Source organism: Podarcis tiliguerta, assembly GCF_965153285.1.
Source record: "Podarcis tiliguerta genome assembly, chromosome: 18".
Taxonomy (NCBI): Eukaryota; Metazoa; Chordata; class Lepidosauria; order Squamata; family Lacertidae; genus Podarcis; species Podarcis tiliguerta.
Window position 1 is genome coordinate 12,007,728 of NC_139551.1, and position 20,985 is coordinate 12,028,712.

Consider the following 20,985-nt stretch of genomic DNA (forward strand, 5'->3'; position numbering starts at 1 on the left):
TTCAACAGCAGAGCTGTGTAGAAAATGTTCCAGCACAGCGGGGTATTCACTTTACATCTTCCCTGACAATGGGCCACGTTAGCCGAGGCATTTTGGGCATTATTTCCAGCTCTCCTACTCCACTGTTGATTCTCAAAACAACCTCATGAGGTAGCTCAGGAGAGAGAGAGATTGGCCCATAGTTGCCCAGTGAGGAGTCGCATGATAGAGTGGAGAGTTGAACCGGGGTCTCCCATGTGCTTGGTGGCCCCCACTACATATGGCTCCCCCCGCCAAGATCCCTGGGCGCTATCCTTCATGGATATGCAGCTCCCATTGCCCTCCCATTGTTGAAATCGGTTGGAGAAAGTCATCTGCTTTAAAGGAATAGTGGTGATGTGACCCTAATTGAGCCAATTCCATACCAAGTGCAACCTCCTGCTCTGAAGGCATGCAAGAACTCAATCAAAACGGCCAAATTTTTTATTCATTCTTAAAATTGAGGTGGTGCTCAGTTTCAGCATGCCACTCCTGCTCTGCTTGGGAGGCACGAGTGTGATGCAGAAGAGCAACACTCCCAATGAGCCATTGCTCTGAAGGTCAGAAGATTCCAGGAGGACGGAGGAGGAGTCCTGGGCTGCTTACACAGGCTAACTGGCCACAGCAGCTAAGCCACACAGGTTGACTCCTCTTTGCATCTGGATGTAGCCATTCTCGCCCCATTAAGGTCTCCAACTGTGGAAGGAAGGGAGAGGATCTCTTTAAGATGTTGCTTCAAGGGGGGGGGGTGGCAGGAGAGTGCAATGAGTGTAGCCAGAGGAAGTGCTGCAGCTTTGCGTTCGTTGCCAGCATCTCCCGGTAGGATAGCCCGCCTGATGCATCACCCGCCTGATAGCCCAACCTTTTCTGGCCCCCCTGATTCCCACTTTACCTGTTCTTTATGATCCAGTACGGAGTCCCGTTCTCAGACCCATAGCCAACAGCCAGCATGGCATGGTTCATTTCCACCCCGACCTGAACCAGCAGTTGGTACTTCTGGGAGGCTGGGGGAGAAGCTTGTCATCATTGCTCTCCTAGACATTTGTATCCTCTGGAGTAAGGATATGGGAGCCAGCTGTGTGTCAAGCAGCCCTCCCCCCTGAACTGTGATGGTGGTGATGATGAATAACATTTGTACACTGCCTTATACCCACAGGACTCAGGGTGGCTCGCAGCAGAAAAATACATTATAAACAAACCACAAAGTTCATAATAAAAACAAAACAAACCAATAACTGCCCCCCCCCCATAATCAGCCCAAGACCTGGATGACAAGGAAGGTTTTTTCCTGGCACCTAAAATATACAGTGGTGCCTCGCAAGACGAAAAGAATCCGTTCCGCGAGTCTCTTCGTCTTGCGGTTTTTTTCGTCTTGCGAAGCAAGCCCATTAGTGGATTGGCGCTATTAGCGGTTTAGTGGCTATTAGCGGCTATTAAGGGATTAGCGGCTATTAAGGGATTAGCGGATTAGCTGCTAAAAGGCTATTAGTGCCTTAGTGGATCAGCTAATATGCGGCTTAGCATCAGCTGTTAAGCGGCTTAGCATCAGCTGTTAAGCGGCTTAGCGAACAGCTGTTAAGCGGCTTAGGGGCTGGGGAAAAAGGGGGGGGAGGGAAAAAAACCCCTCAGAACTCGCAAGACATTTTCGTCTTGCGAAGCAAGCCCATAGCAAATTCGTTTTGCGAAGCACCTCCAAAACAGAAAACCCTTTCGTCTAGCGGGTTTTCCGTCTTGCGAGGCATTCGTCTTGCGGGGCACCACTGTATATAATGAAGGCACCAGGCAAACCTCTCTGGGGAGAGCATTCCACAAATGGGGAGCCACTGCAGAAAAGGCCTGTTCTCATGTTTCCACCCTCTGGACCTCACATGGAGGCGGCACATGAAGAAGGACCTCAGAAGATGATCTCACTTGCTCTGCATTTTGTATTTCCAATGATCTTTGGACAGGAGTTTCTGGGAATGGTGCTGCTGCATTCAGGCTACCCATTTGGGCATCTGATTAGACTAATAATAATAATAATAATTGTCAGGGGTTCAGGAGCAGAGGCACAGGAAATGGAGAGCGAGGGGGAGGAGTCCGAAGGAAATGTCAGTGATGACAGCGGTCCGAGGTCTCTGAGTCTTTCCAGCGAATCGGAAGATTCACAGAAAGAGGCTCCCATGGTCAGGGCAAGGGGGGTGCCTAGGGGGACACCCCAGGAAGAAGGGGCCAGAGGGGACTCAGAGAGCAGCAGCTGGAAATCAGGACCAGCGTCCACACCAGAGCGCAGTAGGGGGGAGGAGTCCCAGGCATCGGGATCAGGCGGCGCGCTGCCAGCAGAAGGACAGGAGACAGGACTGGCCACGCCTACATCGGGGAGCGAGGAAACGGTCGAGAGGAAGGTTGAAGGCTGGGCGCGCGCGCCAAGTTCAAATGTACAGGAGGGCGGCGCAGTTGGCAGCCCGGATAGGGAGCCAGGTCCCAAAGCCCGCCGAAGAGAGAGGGAGGAGTCAGGGGGGTCAACGTCTGCGTTGGAAGAATCCAGGAAGGAAGGGACCCTGGGGGGTAGCAGGACCCAGAGGAGAAAGGAGAGACGGAAGAGGTGGAGTAAGGCTAGAATCTTAAACTGGTGTACAGGGGGCGGAGATTCAGATGGAGCTTCGCCGGTCTAAACCCTAGACGTAGAGCTGGGGTGCTCCGGCTTGAAAATGGAAACTGTACTTCAATAAAGACTTTTGTACATTACTACCGGCTAGCGTTGGTCCTCTGTGAGCTGGGACCTGGAGCCAGCTCTGACAATAATAATAATGCATCTTACTTGAGCAGTAAAACTGGAAATAAGAAGCATCCAAACAAACAGTCACTGGACTAACTGGACCCACAGCTTGTTCCAGGGACCCGTCATCATTGCTTGGAAGATTTACATAGCTATTGATCCTGAACGCTCGGTCGGACAATTTGAACACACAGCTCCCATCCTGCAAAGAAATGGTGACCAATATTTACATTTCCAATGTAAATATTTACATTTTCTATGCAAAGGCAAGAATAATTCTTTTTTAAAATGAAAGCCCCAAGACCTATTTATTTAACAAAATATTTTCTTTGGACGACAGCACAATGCCGTACTCTCCGTTTCAACAACAACAAATTTATAATATGTTGGAAGCCACTCTGGATATTTATAAAAAGATAATAAAACATTAAAAATAATGAAACATTAAACATTTAAAAAACCTTCCATATACAAGGCTTGGGGGTTGCATAACTCCATACCCTCCAACATTTATCTGAAGAAAAAAGGGAAAGCAGGACATTCTGGGATCAGATCTGAAACTGGGACGGCTTCTGTAAATCCGGGACTGTCTCTGGAAAATAGGGGCAGTTGGGGGGTTTGCAATTTGCGGTGCATTATACATTTGAATTTGACAGGGTTGGTTGCAAATGATGACCTTATAAAGCTTGCTTTTACTTTATCCCAACACGTTGCACCTGTCAGGGGCTGGACTGAGGAGGAATGGTTGGGGCCTGGGCCTTCCTGAGAACAGGAGGACAGTATCGATTTAGAACAGTGGTTTGCAGAAGGCCATAGTTCAGAGGCTGCAGAAGGGAGAAGCTGGGAAATCCTGGGAGAGGAACAGCAGGAAGAAGAAGAAGCACCAGGGGACAGACAGCTGACAGACTCAGGGTCCTTGGCAAGCACTCCTGACACCCCCCCCCCCAGGACCAGGCGGGCATTGGGAGTGGTGGAACAGAGAGCTCAGAGGCAGAAGGCTCAGATTAGCCAATGCCAGGGTGGCATAAAATAGGAGACGGCCTTTATTTGGAGCTCCTTTATTTGGAGCAATGCCATTATTTCATGGAGTCTGCATTCCTTTATATCTCTGAAAATAGGGGGTCAGCAGCAAAAGCTGCACCGAGATCTCTTGTTGGGCAAAATACTAGGGACTGATATTTAGAAGGATAACCCAGAGATAACCTCAAGGGTTCAACAAACAAGCAGAGGGTGACCCAGCTGCGGTCTCGAAAATCTGTTTTCTTCCGAGAGACATGCAGAGGGAATCCAGCACAGTAGCCTGTGATTATTTTTCTCCCTTCGAATTATGCAGAAAATGGAGTGGCAGTTCTCACAGAACCCCTGAGGGTTTTCAGACGCTACCTCTCAAGCGAATAACAAATATTGCCAGGACAACATAAAAAATCCCACCTATCTTCAAGGGAAAGCATGTACACTCAGGAAGGTATAAACAAGGCACCCAGGTCTCTTTGGAGATGGGCAGGATGCTAGTCCTTAAGACCTGAAGCCCCTCCTGGACCCTGCAAAATGAATCCTGCACTTTGAGGCTTCTTGCAAACTTCCAACTGCCCACTCTTGGAAAAGAAGTCTCTCTCTGATGATGATGATTTGGCTGCTGCTGTTATTTTGGCCCCTGACTCAGGTGATCCTGATGGCACTGAGACCCACCTGTGACCTGACCAGACCATTGCACTTGGGCAAAAAAAATGAGAGGCACAAATACAAGATGGGTGACACCTGGCTTGAGAGCAGTACACGTGAAAAGGATCTAGGAGTCTTGGTTGACCACAAACTTGACATGAGCCAACAGTGTGACGCGGCAGCTAAAAAAGCCAGTGCAATTCTGGGCTGCATCAGTAGGAGTATAGCATCTAGATCAAGGGAAGTAATAGTGCCACTGTATTCTGCTCTGGTCAGACCTCACCTGGAGTACTGTGTCCAGTTCTGGGCACAGAAGCCGCCCGGTTCTGCAACTTCTCAGAATTGGAGAACATGCTTCATGACCGCCTCGTTGGTGGCCTGAAGGATGAGAAGCTGCAACGACGCCTCTACGCTAAGAAGGACCTAATGTTCCAGGTCGCTCTGGAAGAGGCCCTGGCAACAGAAGCTGCCGAAAGGTCAACGCAAGAGGCACGACTGAGCCTGCCATCCCAACCGAGGGTCCATCACAAGGACCTCACCGACGACTCAGGATCTGACAGGGAGGAGGTGCACCGAGTACAGCAGCGCACTCAAGCAGCGCACAGACCACAGCTGCCTCGACGAGAAGGAGGGAACTGCACAAGCTGCAGGGAGAGTCACAAGAGGAGGACCTGCCGTTTCCGCAACGCAGAGTGCAGGCAGTGTGGAAAATTGGGGCACATCGCCCGGGTGTGTCGGGCTCGGCCCAACAGACGCCAAGCATCAGATGACCAATCCAAGAGCCCCAGGGCCCAACGCACCAAGGCAACTCGATGGAGCTCACAGACTTCCAGGTATACCAGTTGCCCCACCCCAACGTAGAGAAAATTTATGTAGAGGTACAGATAGAGGGGCCTCCGTGCCGCATGGAGCTTGACACGGGTTCAACTCTATCCATAATCTCGGCAAGGACCTTAAGGAAACTGTGTCCTAGTGGGGGTCCCCAACTCAGGCCGGCCCCATTCACCCTCTGGGACTTCCAGAAACGTAAGGTCCCCACAATGGGGGTGGGGACCTTCAGGGTACAATATCGAGGGCAGACGCGGCAACTGGACTTGCTTGTGGTCAAGGGCCCCTACATTAGCTTACTGGGATTGGCATGGTTTGGACCACTGGGGCTAGCCGTCACTGGAGTGAACCACACGAGCTTACAAGTGGACGTGGACGCCATATGCAAGGAATTTCCGGGGTTTTTTGATGGGAAATTGGGACAGTATACCGGCACCCCCATTGCTCTACAGCTTGACCCCGCAGTACGACCTGTCAGGCTCAAGGCCCGCCGGGTCCCGTTCGCCCTGAAACCCCGTATAGACGAGGAATTGGACCGGCTCGTGGAGCAAGGAGTGCTGGAGCCGGTGCCTAATGCCCCCTGGGAAACCCCAATCGTCATACCCATCAAGCCTAATGGTTTGGTCCGCATCTGCGCAGGCTACATATGTACCATAAACAAGGCCCACACGGCCCATGCATACCCAGTGCCAGTGGTCAGCCATGTCCTTGCCACCCTGGCTGGGTCGAAATTTTTTGGCAAGCTGGACTTGGCCCAGGCATATCAACAGCTGCCAGTAGATGAGGCCACAGCAGAGGCACAGACGATTGCGACGCACAGAGGAGCGTTGAGGGTAAAGCGGCTGCAATTCGGTGTCAGCGTGGCACCAGGCATATTCCAGAATCTAATGGACTCTCTCCTTAAAGGGATTCCTGGTGTCACCCACTTCTTCGATGATGTGTTGATTGCCGGGCCCACACCAGAGGAGTTTGAGGACCGCCTCCGCACCGTTCTGCACCGTTTCCAGACGGCGGGTCTCAAGGTGAAGCGGGAAAAATGTCTACTAGGAGTGCCTCAGGTGGACTTTCTGGGATTTATGGTGGACACAGAAGGGGTCCACCCGACTGGGGACAAGGTTCGGGCCATTTATGATGCCGCAGCACCCAAGAGCAAGACTGAGCTTCAGGCCTTCTTGGGACTATTGAACTTTTACCATTCCTTCCTTTCCCACAAGGCGGCGGTAGCGGAGCCCCTACACAGACTCCTGGACAAGCGGGCCCCTTGGGTGTGGGGCCAGCGCCAGGAGGCCGCATTCCAGGCAGTCAAGGACTTGCTTGTCTCAAACTCGGTCTTGGCACACTTCGACGAGAGGCTGCTGGTGGTGCTAGCATGCGACGCCTCGCCCTATGGCATCGGCGCTGTTCTGGGACACCAACTCCCGGATGGAAGAGAGGTACTGGTGGCATACTTTTCCCAGACACTCAACGCAACCGAGCGGAACTACTCGCAAATCGACAAGGAGGGTCTGGCAATCGTGAAGGGAGTAAAAATATTCCATGATTTCTTGTACGGGCGGCCCTTCACCATGGTGACTGACCACAAGCCGTTGCTTGGCTTGTTTGCCCCCGAAAAGCAGACCCCCCAAGTGTTGTCTCCTCGCGTCCTCAGGTGGTCAATTTTCCTTGCCAGCTACCAGTATGCACTGATTCACCACCCTGAGAAAGCGATGGGCCCTCAGCAGGCTACCACTACCGGAAACAGGCCCCGAGCCAGCACCTGCACAAGAGGTTATGAGCCTGGAGCTACTTCCCGACCGCCCCATTCAGGCACAAGAAGCTGCACACCATTCCAAGAAAGATAGGGTCATCTCCCGGGTCCTGGACTGGGTGTGGAGGGGATGGCTCAGCAGCAGCCCCGGGCCAAAATTCGCCGGCTACACAACCCGCAAACATGAACTGTCGGCCCACAAGGGGTGCCTGTTATGGGGAAGCAGGGTCGTTGTTCCCCAGCCCCTCCGCAAAAGGGTCCTCACAGCCCTACATGAGACACATTCAGGGGTAGTAAGAATGAAGGCCCTGGCCAGGAGTTATGTGTAGTGGCCGGGGATCGACGGAGAGATAGAGGCCTGGGTCAAACACTGCCAGGCCTGCCAAGAATCCCACCCAGATCCCCCAAGGGCCGCAGTCCAGTCCTGGGAGTCCGCCCGAGCACCATGGTCACGCCTGCATGTGGACTTTGCTGGCCCCTTTCAGGGGAAAACATTCTTCATAGTGGTGGACTCCTACACCAAATGGCTGGAAGTCGCACTGGTACCGTCCACTTCCACGTCCGCAGCCATCCGGGTACTACGCAGGCTGTTTGAAACCCATGGGCACCCTGACACTCTCGTCTCAGACAACGGGACCGCATTTACGTCAGGAGAATTCCAAACCTTCACAGCGCAGAACGCCATCCGCCACATCCGTTCGGCGCCATTCCACCCTGCCACCAATGGCCAAGCAGAACGCATGGTGCGGACCACCAAGGTCACCCTTCGCTGCATGACGCAAGGGGATTGGGAGTACCGCCTTGCCACATTCCTCCTAGCACAGCACAGCACCCCCAGCTCAATGACTGGCCGGAGCCCCGCTGAACTACTAATGGATCGGCGCCTTGCAATCAGATTGGACTGCCTTCACCCCGATAGAGCTCAGGATGAGGTAGTGGTGGGGGAAAGCAGGAACCCCCGGACCTTCGTGGTCCAGGACCCAGTGTACGCAAAGAATTTTGGGGCAGGCCCTGCATGGGTACCCGCCACAGTCACCAGGGTCACTGGCTCCGTGTCGTACAAGGTGCTAATGGATGGGGGGCAATGCTGGCGCCGCCACTGCGACCAGATACGGCGACGATTCCCGGGAGAAAACCAGGAGGAGGAAAGGTCAGAGGAGTCCCAAGGGAACAGAGGGGCAGTGAGGCCCATAGAGCAGGAGGGGCCAGCAGGTGAGGCAGAATCAGTAAATACAGAGAGGACCCGCGAAGCCGAAAGGACACCGGAACCAGAACCACGACTGAGCGAGCTGGTTGCACCAGACCAAACGGCCCCATCACAGCCAGCATCCTTGGAACACGAGCCAGAACCTGAACCCCGGACCAGGGAACACCCCAGGCCGCAACGCACACATAGGCCACCAGCGTACCTTGAAGACTATGAATGCGACCTTCCGGGCAGGACTGAAACTTAGAGGGGAGGGGTGTTATGTCCTGAGCTGAATAGGATCCAAACTGCAGCAGTCTGATTGGTCCTAGAATAATAGGATCCAAAATGCAGCAGTCTGATTGGTCCTAGAACAATAGGATTCAGAATGCAGCAGTCTGATTGGTCCTAGAACAATGCAGCAGTATGATTGATTGGCAGGAGCCACCCAATCCAGTTCCAGATAGAAGTGAATCCACAACCTGATTGGCCTACAGGAGAATTCCGGAATTAGCCAATCACGTGCAGCCCATTGTGTAAATAATGTATATAAAGCAGATACTTTGAGGGGACATTCATTCCCTCCTCACCACTATGAGCTGAATAAAGAGCATGAAATCCACTATCGACTCTGAGTATATTTCAAGTCCCAAATCCAAGGGTTCTGTGAGGAGTCAGTCCGACAGGGCCAAGGCAGGACACGAGGCAAGAAACCAGGCAGGTTCTGGCAAACAGCAGAACCTGCCTGACCTCCCGCAACCTGGGGCGGGGTCCGACAGCCGTCGGGTAATGGCCAGTCCTGATCCCCCGGTGACTCACCTCCCTGTCTCGCCCAAAGGCAAGCACTCCTCCTGCAAGTACCCAGGTCTCTCCTTCTCTCAGACCTCCGTCTCTGCAGCTCGGGAGACGTTGGTGAGTTACCAGACCCAGGGGCCGCCTCAGCCTCCCCTGACCCAACTGGTAGTGGAGCAGCTGTAAGTGATGGCCCAGCTGAAGGCAACAAGGTCATCCCCGCATCTGGAGCCAGGGCAGGCTCAGGCCCCTGACTCAGCCCAGCTGGTGCTTGTTGCAGGGGAACCTGTGAAGACTGGGGCTCTTCAGATTCAAACTAGGTTCAGCCTGAGGCAAAGGATCCGGTGCAGACTGAGACTCCTCTGGCTCTGAGTCCGAGCCTGAGTCCCAGGCCATCACAGTAACTCCACCTCAGAACCATGAATATTTCACTCATGGCCAACTGCCTTCCTTTGCAGATACAACCATTCTCTTGGTGTGTTAAGTGCTGCCTGCCTGGGCAAGTTAGGAAACTCAAGGATGAGAAGCCCGTCTGCTGCTATGAGTGCATTCCTGTCTCCACCCTAAAAGGAACAGATCTCTAAACAGTTGTTTTGCTCATTCCAGGAGCCGCTCACTGCACAAAGTGCCCAGACGATCAACACCCAAACCAGTCTAGTATCCCCAAGAACGTCAACTTCCTTTCTTATGAAGATCATCTCGGCTTTGCTTTGGCTTCTCTTGCCTTCTCCCTCTTCCTCCTCACATCTCTGTGCTGGCGATCTTCATTAAACATTGAGACGCCAATCGTCAAAGCCAACAACCGAGACTCGCCCACCTCATCTCCCTCCTGCTCTGCTTCCTCTGCTCCTTCCTCTTCCTCACCTGTTGCCTCCCACAAACGGCTTTTGGAACCATCTTCTCCCTTGCCGTTTCTTCTGTGCTGGCCAGAACTGTCCTGGTGGCTCTTGCCTTCATGGCCACCAAGCCAGGAAACAGGGCCAGAAGATTGTTGAAGGGACAAACAGCAACTTTGATTGTCCTGGCCTGTCCCCTCATCCAGGCTGGTCTCTGTGCTGCCTGGCTGCTTACTTCTCCCCGTTCCCAAACTGGGACCTTCCTTCTCTACCCAGCGAGATTGTAGTGGAATGCAGTGAAGGCTCCCTTGCCATGTTTTACTCTGTCTTGGGTTACCTGGGTTTCCTGGCCCTCGCCAGCTTCACGGTGGCCTTCCTAGCTAGGAAGCTCCCTGATAGTTTTAATGAAGCCAAGTTTATCACCTTCAGCATGCTGGTCTTTTGCAGCGTTTGGGTCTCCTTCGTCCCAACCTACCTGAGCACCAAAGGGAAGATCATGGTGGCTGTGGAGATCTTCTCCATCTTGGCCTCTGGTGCTGGTCTCCTGGCTTGCTTCTTTCTCCCAAAATGCTACATTATTCTTCTGAGACCCGATCTCAACAGCAGAGAACATCTAATGAGGAAAAAATAATTAGGAAATTTAACACATTGAAGTTTAACACCTTGACATTATCCAATAAACAAACCACAAGGAAGGTAGCCATCTCATCCTGTTGTTAATGTTCACTCTCCTTGGGAGGTACCTGCAGGAAAAGTCGGGAGGATCTTCATCAGGGTGGGAGGCTGGGAGAAGAGGTGGGGCACCCAGGTGAGAGCTGGGGGAGTCTGCTTTTCTATGTGTGGATAAATGATAAGATATGCACTATATAAATGTGATAAAGGGTCTTTTTAGTTACCCTTATTCTAATCTTTCCCCTCTTTTTCTTTTCTATACAATTGTGTTTTGCATTTTCTTATAAATGAGCTTGAATTTTATTGTTTAATGTGTAAAAAAACCACCTTTCATAAAATTGTTATAGCAAACATGGGCAATGCCCTTCCATATTTTCAGACAGGAACTGTTCCTGGAAGGTGAACCTGAGACCTTCTGCATGCAAAGTGGGCACTTAGATATTGAACTATGGACCTTTCCATTAGAAAGCAAAGTTGTGATTCTAGTCCCTTTGATTTGAATGAATCATTTTGATAGGCTTGCCAGGAGAGTGGTCCATCCAGGCTGGTATGGCCTATAGCGAATTTTCATGGTTCCAGAAAACATGTTTATCATTTCTTCCTAAGATGGTGCAAAAAGAACTTACAGCATGAATTATCTTCTCTTCCCTGAAATTATCGCAATAACAGTCATTCCTGTTGAACCTCTGGAGGCTTACAACCATCGAGTCAATAATAAAGCAAAATACAGGACAAACCCGTCTTGTGATAATAAGAAAAATGATCATGTTGAGCTACTCCATTTTCTGCCTGACTATTGATCTCTCTGACCTAAACCCCCAGCTGAAATTGGTAGTTTTCAAATCAGGTTCTGCAAAGGTGCAATTGCTGTTTCAAGGGGAATATAATCTCTCTCTGAGCTGCGGATGATTCGGTTGCTGCTCTTGTCCTGGCTCCTGCCTCAAGGCAGCTGCTTGACGAAGGGGACAGAGAGACGATCCCTGAAGCCCTTTCAACTCTACGAACACTTCCATAGGGAGGGAGATCTCATTGTGGGTGGGAATTTACCCCTGTTCAGGACTGTGGTCAAAGACCCATCCTTTAAAGAGTATTCCAGAAAACAGGACCATCCTGATTTAAAGTAAGTATTCAGACAGGTAGGGCTCTGAGTTGGAAACTGGGTTGCTTTCCCTGCCCCCCCCCAACTGAAATGCTGTTCATCTTTCTTGTGCAATCTGGGGACGTCCTATGGCAGGGCAGGAGTGGGGTGGGATCTGCTGGGGAGGTTGAAAGGAGTAAAATATCTCTACAGCAATTTGCTGTATAGTCTCCCTCTCAATGTCACAATTTCATTTAGTAAGAAATCATTGCTTTGCATCCAGTTGCTTCCTTATTGTTCAACATCACTGTTAATTTTGTGAGATTCAAATGTTTCTCTCTCTTCCCAGTTAAACCCATTTCCATGATTTTCTGGGGTTCCAATTATTATTATTATTATTATTATTATTATTATTATTATTATTATTATTATTATTATTATATTTATACCCTGCCCAACTAGTTGGGATGCCCCAGCCACTCTGGGCGGCTTCCAACATACAGTGGTACCTCTGGATGCGAACGGGATCCGTTCCAGAGCCCCATTCGCATCCAGAAGTGAACGCAACCCGCGTCTACGCCTGCGCAGGTCGTGATTTGCCACTTCTGCGCATGCGCATGACGTCATTTTGACCATCTGCGCATGCGCGAGCAGCAAAACCCGGAAGTAACGCGCTCCGTCACTTCCAGGTCGCTGTAGCGCGCAACCCACAAATACTTATCCCAAAGCTACTTCAACCCAAGCTATGACTGTATATCAAAACATAATATAACATCAAACATTGAAAACTTCCTGATACAGGGCTCAACTTTTCTATCGTTCCACCCATAACCATTTCACTCGAATCGCAGGCTTGTCCCCAAAAACTACCAGTACATCCTGGCCTTGCAGTTTGCTATCAAAGAGATCAACGAGGACCGGACTCTCCTCCCCAATGTCACTCTGGGTTCCCGTATCTACACAGAATGCAATTTTGCAAGCAAGACCACGGAGGCCACGCTGTCTCTGCTCTCCACGCGGAGACAAATGGTGCCTAACTACAAGTGCGACAGTCGGGACCAGCTGCTGTCCGTCATTGGGAGCCTAGAAGCCACGACTTCAAGACAGATGGCATCCATCCTGGGCTCCTTCAAGATCCCGCAGGTGAGGAGAGCCACTTGCAGACGCTATAAAGATACAAAAACCCATTCTCTGTAAACTGCTTCTGTAACAGAATGCCTGGATAGCTCAGCTGTTTAGAGCATGGTGCTGGGAACGCCAAGGCTGCAGGTTTGATCCCTGCATGGGGCAGCTGCATATTCCTGCCTTGCAGAGGGTTGGACTGGATGATCCTCAGGGTCCCTTCCTACTCCACCATTCTATGACTGTGATGGTTAGTGATCAGTTTGGTCTTTTGCCTTCAAGCGCCTCATTAAGCTGTTGACAATGAATCATGATCAGATATGGCACGATTGATCCTAATGCCCACTTACCCATTCCCTCTTATCTCATTTTTAATCCATTTTTATCCCTTAGTTTCTTTCTCCAGCCTAATGAATGAATGTCCTGATTATAATCCCATTGCATATTACCTGTGGTATTATTCCACCTCTCTCTGTGAGGGAAGAGTTCTTTTTAGAAAGACAATGAAGAACTCCTGCCCCAAAATTTACTCTCCCCCCCCCCATCAATTTATTGTGCAGAGCCAAAGGCCTTTACAAGGCTTTCCTCTGAAATCACACAACATACCCTATAAAAGTTTACAGCATAGAAAGTTTACAGCATAAAATTTTAAAATTAGAGAGCATTAATATATCTTGAATAGAGCTTTTAGCTGCCAGAGCAAATTTGGCTACAGTTGACAAAATTTACTTACCTGTTGCAGTTTCCTAAACTACCATGTTGACCCAGATAATAGTTTCATTCAAACACATGAAGGAGGGGGAATGACAGAGTGAAAAATATTGAAGCATTATGTTCAATAAAAATTATATGGGGGGGGGGGTATAATTGCATTATGCAAAGTCCAGGGAATCCAGAGTCCTGCATTCTCAAAAGGACAACTTTCAGTCGGTGCTGAAAGTGAATTTTGGGAGACAGTCTGAACTTTAAAGATGGCATTTTGCTCAGGCTTCATTGGAAACTGCAAGTAACTCCTTGAAAGCCCTGTTTTTATGATGAACTTTTTATAGATCTTCCGTGGATGACTAAAAAAAATATTATAGCCAAATGAAATTGTGGGGAGCATTTGAGATAAAAGCAGCAGAAATGACAAAATAATTGCAATAGGGATGCTTATAATGTTTAATGTTTTTATATATGTTGGAAGCTGTCCAGTCAGATGGGCGGGGAAGAAGAAGAATGAGGAGGAGGAGGAGGAGGAGGAGGAGGAGGAGAAGAAGAAGAAGAAGAAGAAGAAGAAGAAGAAGAAGAAGAAGAAGAAGCAGCAGCTTTTTGTAATAGATAAAGATTGAATGCAGTAGAAAAGGTTTGAGTAAAGACACTGTGGAGGTGCTGCTTCTGGTGAAAATGTTCAAAAAATGTAATAAAAATTTGTGTGTATAGTTTTGATGGAGGACGGGGTGGCAGGAACTGAGGGGCCTAGAAGGCATCACGGAACGTTCACATTATGTCTCAAAGGTCACTTTCAAAGCACATTTCTTGCTCTTTTCAGCTGGGTTATGGCTCCTTTAACTCTGACAAGGAAGATGAAACGGTATCCTCGTCTTTTTGCCGCATTGACCCCAACCAAGTCCTCCAGTACAGGGGTTTAGTCCAGTTACTCCTGTACTTCCACTGGAATTGGATTGGACTCCTTGCTCCGGAGGAGAGCAGTGGCGAAAACTTCATCCAGACTCTGACACCCCTCCTCACCCAGAACGATATCTGCGTGGCCTTTGCCAGAAGGCTCATTCCAGAAACAGTGGCTTTTCTGCAGCATGGAAAAATATGGATGAAACACGTGTCAGATCTTTTCAAGAGCGACGTCCAGGTGGTGATTGTCTTTTTGGACTCCAACACCTTGCGGAACCTATTGGGTCCCATGTCTGTCATGAAAAAGCTCAACAAGATCTCAGCCAGGAAAGTTTGGGTCCTGACAGCCCAGTGGGATTTTGTCACTGAGGGGTCCCAGAAGCAATGGAAGGGGCTGAAATCTTTCCATGGGGCCCTTTCCTTCCAAATCCACTCAAAGGAAGTGCCAGGATTCGCCCAGTTTCTCTCAGAGTTAGATCCACGCCAGCCACAGGCAGATGCCTTTCTCTGTCGCTGGTGGAGAGTTGTGTTTGACTGTGAGTTTCTGGGATCAGGCCTCATACCTTCACGGAGCAAGAGAAAATGCACAGGAGAGGAAAAACTAGAGGACCTGCCGGCCTTCGTGTTCTCAGTGACCATGACTGGCCACAGTTACAGCATCTACAACGCCGTTCATTCCGTGGCCCACGCATTGCATGACACCATGCGCTCACCGGGAACCAACCGCGCAGTGATGGGAGGTGTCAACCGTCTTCCAAAACTCCAGCCATGGCAGGTAATGTCCTTGCGCTGCCGAGTTTGGTGACTTGATTGGAGCAGCAAGAATGTTGCAGAAGCTGCAACAGAGATGGGGAACGTCAGGTCTAGGGCTGCGTGTGACCCGTCTGGGTTCTCTTTCTGGTCCTCAGAACTCCTCAGTAGGGCTGGACGAGATTTAGTTTTCAACTTTGGGATATATATATCACAATGTCTGAAATAAGGGTGGAGCTGCTTTTAAACTTTGTGATATATCACCAGCTAAGCATTGCGATATATTGATATCGACTGTCCTCATTAACAGTCACCCAGCTTTAAGGTGACGGGGAGAAAGTTGCAGGAAAGGACCATATTGGGACGTGTGCCCTGTGGTGTGTTTCTTGCTTTCCTTCCCCACAAGGACAAAATATGGCTGCTTCTGATCTTCATCTGGTTTTGCCCTCTCCTCGTCCCCCACCCACCCATGCGCACCCTAATTTTGGGAAAGGCAGGCTGGGGCTGGCATGCGGGGCCCTGCAGAGCAGCGGAGCTGCTTGGGTTCCCATCAATGCATGCGCTCCCACTTCAATGAGCACCAAAAATGGTGCCGGAATGGGGAAATCCCAACTTACTGTAACAGAACCTCTATGTAACGGAGTTCTACCAGGGAACTGCAGAAATAATGTGGCTGGTCAAGGGAGCCGTGGACTCAAAAAGGTCAGAAACCAGTGGATCCAAGGGAGCCAGACCAACACCCCCCCCCCCCCGTTTTCTGAGTGTCTCTTCCATTTCAGATTCTTGCCGCTTTGAGGAAGACTCGGTTTAACAACAGCGCTGGGGACGAAGTCTCCTTTTCTGAACATGGCAGGAGACCAGCTGGCTTTGATATCCTGAACTGGGCCTTCTTCCCCAATGACTCTTGTGCTGTTGTGGAAGTTGGAGGTCTGGATCCTCAGGCTCCGCCAGGCGAGGACTTCAGCATCAACCCAGACACCATTGTGTGGGATTCCCAGGTGGGGCAAAATGAGGGCATAAGGCCAAGGCCAGCACAAGAGTTGGCTCCCATCTCTCCGCAGCCATCGCTACCTGCCCTTTCTTCCATGGTGGGATCAGTGGGCCCCACACATGCACACTGCATTGTGGGGGTGCTGTTCCCCAGACCAGATCAAACCACAGTCTCATGTAGTCTTGAAATGTGGACTACATTTGACGAAACTTGATCTGAGTTCATTTTTGCAACATTTAAAGAAACTGCAAAGTTCTGAAATGGATCTGGCACTCCCAAGCTGGTTGTCTCTCTCCATCGATAGGGAATCTCCCGTCATCTCTTCCAAGTCCTGTTTAGTTTTTGGGGTTTCTTAAAATCTATTTAATCAAAGCAAAGCGGTCATGGTCCACAATGTCCCCCTAAATGATTCATTTATTCCGTGAGCCTCAGTTTTTGTGGTTCCCTATAACCTGCAGAGGTATGGAAGAGATTTGGACCACTCAAGTAGATAAATCCCTCCAAGTCCTTTTTCACTGCAAGACAAGCATTGACCTTGTGCAGCAAAACTCAGCAATTTCGCTCTTCCCTTTCAGAAGATCCCCTTTGCCAGGTGTGTGAAGAGATGTCCTCCGGGGCAGAGCAGAAGAGTCCCAGAGGAGAAGCCGCTTTGCTGCTATGAATGCATTTCTTGCCCAGAAGGGACCTTTTCTAACCAGACAGGTATGTCAAATCTAGAAACCCCTATTGAGGTGCAGAAGTTGTTAGGAGAAGCGTGGCTTGTGGAGAGAGAGAGAAATCCGGGATGAGGAGAAGTGGAAAAATCCCCTGCAACTTGGATTTGGGTTTATGATTTTACCTGTTCACAAAGATGTCGTGAATTTGGGGCAAAAGATTCCTACATTGTAGAGGTTCGACTAGATGGCTCTTGGGGTCCCTTCCAACTCTAAAGTATGACTCTAGGATTCATCAGAATAGTTATCAATAGTTTAATAAGTTCTAAACCATTGATAATTAGCCTCTGTTTTAATAAATACATACATTTTTAAAGCGTGTTAAAATGGGGTGGGTGGGTATTGGGTTGTTCTTGTTTTTATTTTATTTATTTTGAGTATTTTGTGTTTTTATATTGTGATTTTATCCTGTGAACCGCCCTAGGACCTGCGGGTATAGGATGGTATACAAATTATTATTATTATTATTATTATTATTATTATTATTATTATTATTATTGAAGGTGATGATGAGCCCAGATTAAGCACTTCACATCAATACATGTTTCCGTAGCTGTGGTTAAAGACTCAGCTAATTGGGGTTTTAATCTGACCCTGTGATCCAAAACAGAATTGTCTAACCCCCCCCCCAAAGTATGTCAGGGATCGTGCTGAGAAGGGCTGCACTAAGGAGAAATGGTGGGAGCCTCGCCCCTCAGCTCCTGATCAGGATCCTGAATCTTCCCAGGAGCAGGGAAGTAGTATAGATTTGGAACAGCGGTTTGCAGAGGGACATAGTTCAGAAGGCAGAAGCTGAGAAATACTGAATGGGGAACAGCTACTAGAAGAAGCACTGGGGGAGAGAGAGTTAACAGATTCGCTGTCTCTGGAAAGCATCCATCCACGCAGCCCAAGGTCAAGAAGAGCTGAAAAGGAGGCAGCACAGAAAGCACAGTGGTTACGAGATCAGGTTACAAGACGCGGGAGTGATGGGGGTGACTAGGGAGGAAGTGGGTGGGATTCTTAACTGGGAGCACCGCCATCCCTAGGAAATGGATTCTTTGTTCTCTCGCTGTGATCATTAAAGTTTCTAACTGGTAAGAAGGCTCCTTTTCCTTTGTTCTGCTTATCTACTGCCAAAGAGGGGAGGAAGCCAATTCCCTGACGCCTGACAGAGTGGCAACCACAGTCGAAAACACAAATGGCACATGTGATATATTTCAATAGTGTTTCCTTATGCCAGATGCCACTCAGTGTACCAGCTGCCCTGAAGACCAATGCCCAAACAAGGACGGTGACCAGTGCCTCCCGAAGAAGATCAACTTCCTTCCATACCAAGAGACTGGGGGTCTTCTTTTCGCTTCCCTTGCCCTCTTCCTCTCTCTGATCACACTTCTCATGCTGGCGACCTTCATCAAACAACGGGACACACCAATCGTCAAAGCCAACAACCGCAGCCTCACCTACGTCCTCCTCGTCTCCCTCCTGCTCTGCTTCCTCTGCTCCTTCCTCTTCATCGGTCAACCCAGGAAGGTCACTTGTCTTCTCCGACAAACTACTTTTGGCATCGTCTTCTCTGTTGCCATTTCTTCCGTCCTGGCAAAGACCATCACGGTGGTCCTGGCTTTCATGGCCACCAAGCCGGGAAACATGGCAAGAAAACTGTTGGCGAGACAACCAGCAAATTCTATTGTTCTGATCTGCCCCCTCATCCAAACTGTTATTTGTGTTGTTTGGCTGGCAACCTCTCCCCCATTTCCAAACCTGGACTTCCATTCCATAGCTGGAGAGGTTGTAGTGGAATGTAATAAAGGTTCAGTCACCATGTTTTATAATGTCCTGAGTTTCCTGGGTTTCCTGGCCCTTGTCTGCTTCACGGTGGCCTTCCTAGCTAGGAAGCTCCCTGATAGTTTTAATGAAGCCAAGTTTATCACCTTCAGCATGTTGGTCTTTTGCAGCGTTTGGGTCTCCTTCGTCCCAACCTACCTGAGCACCAAAGGGAAGATCATGGTGGCTGTGGAGATCTTCTCCATCTTGGCCTCTGGTGCTGGTCTCCTGGCTTGCATCTTTCTCCCCAAATGCTACATTATTCTTCTGAAGCCCAACCTCAACAGCAGAGAACATCTAATGAGGAAAACGGGAATCTAACCCACTTCAATCTTCCCTGCCAGTTAAATTTTCACAAAATTGTAGGATTTAAAACTTATAGCAGTCAAGTACAACATTCATACAGAGGACATGTTAGGGGATGTTTTGTCCCACTCAGGAGAAGACTTCCTGTTTCCTCCTGAGCAGGGACAGACTTGAAGAGGGTGCGGTCTGTTGTACTAGCATGGAGGAGCCCACGGCCTCATGTTCTGATCAGTGTGTGTTCTCCATTGTGTATGTTGCTGTGTGTTTGGAGAAGTGACTCCTTTGTCACAGTCACTTGGGACTAACTTCTTTATGGAATAGTTCTAGTTGTTATATAACCTAAGCCTGCCTTCAGGGATATGTCTGTGAACCTGGATGAATCTGTGAGTAAACTACTTTTATAGTAACATTAATCAGATTCTCATGTCTATTCTTTTAAAGAGGGAGTAGAAGGGATCTCACCAGGAATCTTAAGTAGTGAAGCTCCGACAAGCCAGCAACAAGCTAACCACTGTGTAATTTAAAAAGGGGGATGTTTGGAACTCTGCTAGAATATGGAACTTGCTAGCACAAGTTAGGAAGGATATTGTCAGGGAACTGCCATCAGTGCCGGAGGGAGAGAGCAAAAGCCAGAGTTATTCTGGAGAGCGTCCCGGGATTGGGAGAGGCAGCCCATCTTCTGGGGAAGAGAATCAGCGTAGCACCAGTGGAGAAGGGGGGCAGATGGGGGAAGCGGCGAGGCGGTCCCATGACTCCTTGCCGGGGACCAGCGGGGAGAGTAGAGGTCCTCCGCTGCCTACGCCCTCCTTGCGCAGAAGGCTTTCGCGCAGAGAGAGTAGGAGAAGACTAGGCGTCAAAGAGCTTCTTTGCTGGAAGAAGTTTAAGAAACACCCACTGACGGATTCTGCCAGCCATTGAGTCAGCCCACAGGTGAGTGGCTGTCCGGACAGAAAAGGTTCACTCAGGCAATCCAGCCAGGTGTTTACACCGGCTTACGCACGAGCAACCCCTAGAACCATTACAGATATGATTAAATAATATATCCTCTCCTGCCTCGCTAATCATCCCCACAAAAATGAATCACAGTTTCCTAGTTATCAATACAAACTCTCCTGTCAAATTCTGCAGTTGGCAATGAGAGCAGGTTTGGTTACTTTCCAAAAGTCTAAGCAATTCTCTGTATTTCCCCTGAATATAATTTTTTTCTCAATCAATAAAAACTGTGGAAAAACCAGAGAGAATTGTGCCATTCTATTCAAGTGTTGAAGTTGCTGTGTCTTCTCCCTTCCTCGGAGGTTTGCCATCTGGCATGGACGCTTTGAGGGTTGGGCTGAATGACTCTTGAGGGGCCTTCCAACCCTACAATTCTATGGTTGTCTCTCTCCCCACCATCGCTTCGTCCCCTGGGCAGTGGAGGATGCCCGTCTCTGAAAACCTAGCTGTGTCCCCTTCTCCAAAGGAATAATATATTCTGCTGCAGTGCTAGATCCCACAGAGAAAGGCTGGAGGTTGCCAGGCCAGAGAGAGTTCCCAGTGAGAGTTGCTGCAAGCGAGGTTGGGAGCCAGCAGAGGCCTTTTATCCCTCTGGGTCCAGACTAAGTCCTCCAGACTCTACCCCTGTAGGAAGGGACTTCAGAGTCTTAAAGGGTCAACCCTGTGACCTGAAGATGCTCCTCCATCCCAGAGCCTCCCTTCTGGGGCAATTCCAGGCTGGTGGTGGGTAGTGGGAGGCACCTAGTTCTTCAAACTCAAGAGAAGGTGCCTGTGAAGGTCCAGGCCTTGGCCATACAGGCCCTGCGGGGGGGGGGGGTGTCTGGGAAGTTCTTCCGTTTCTGAAAGGGGCTTGAGTTGCCTCTAGAGCGGCCCTTTTAAGGACAGCTTGCAGGAGCAGTAAGTTAAAAAGTTCAGGGGAGCACATTTCTACCTGATGGAATGCTGGGTACCAAAAATGATTATAACTGTGCAGTGTATTATTTGCATGTGTGTTTTGGCTCAACTTAGCCCTATCGATTCGGATGCTGTCAGTGGGTTCTTGTTATTATCTTGTTGGGCTGTGTGTGTATGAAAGAGGAGCCACCCCAGGGTGAAGGCGTCCTGTTATTTGTCCCC

At 49.6% G+C, this 20,985-nt stretch overlaps 1 protein-coding gene and 1 long non-coding RNA gene across 5 annotated transcripts in view; one reads left to right on the forward strand and one right to left on the reverse strand.

Annotated features, from left to right (window-relative positions):
- The window catches only part of LOC310668660, a 151,027-nt gene that overhangs the window by 46,652 nt on the left and 83,390 nt on the right, over window positions 1-20,985 (reverse strand). The window lies entirely within an intron of this gene.
- LOC310668332 (vomeronasal type-2 receptor 26-like) lies at window positions 9,818-19,289 on the forward strand. 4 transcript variants are annotated; one of them, XM_083421465.1, is made up of 6 exons: window positions 9,818-10,635; window positions 12,429-12,720; window positions 14,231-15,085; window positions 15,840-16,058; window positions 16,627-16,753; window positions 17,987-19,289. In XM_083421465.1, the coding sequence occupies exons 1-6, from the start codon at window positions 10,547-10,549 to the stop codon at window positions 18,889-18,891; spliced, it is 2,487 nt and encodes an 828-aa protein (XP_083277591.1). In that variant the 5' UTR covers window positions 9,818-10,546; the 3' UTR covers window positions 18,892-19,289. The 4 variants fall into 4 exon arrangements, with proteins under 4 accessions (XP_083277591.1, XP_083277592.1, XP_083277590.1 ...); XM_083421464.1 differs by having other exon boundaries at window positions 10,531-11,619; window positions 16,630-16,753; XM_083421463.1 differs by having other exon boundaries at window positions 10,532-11,619.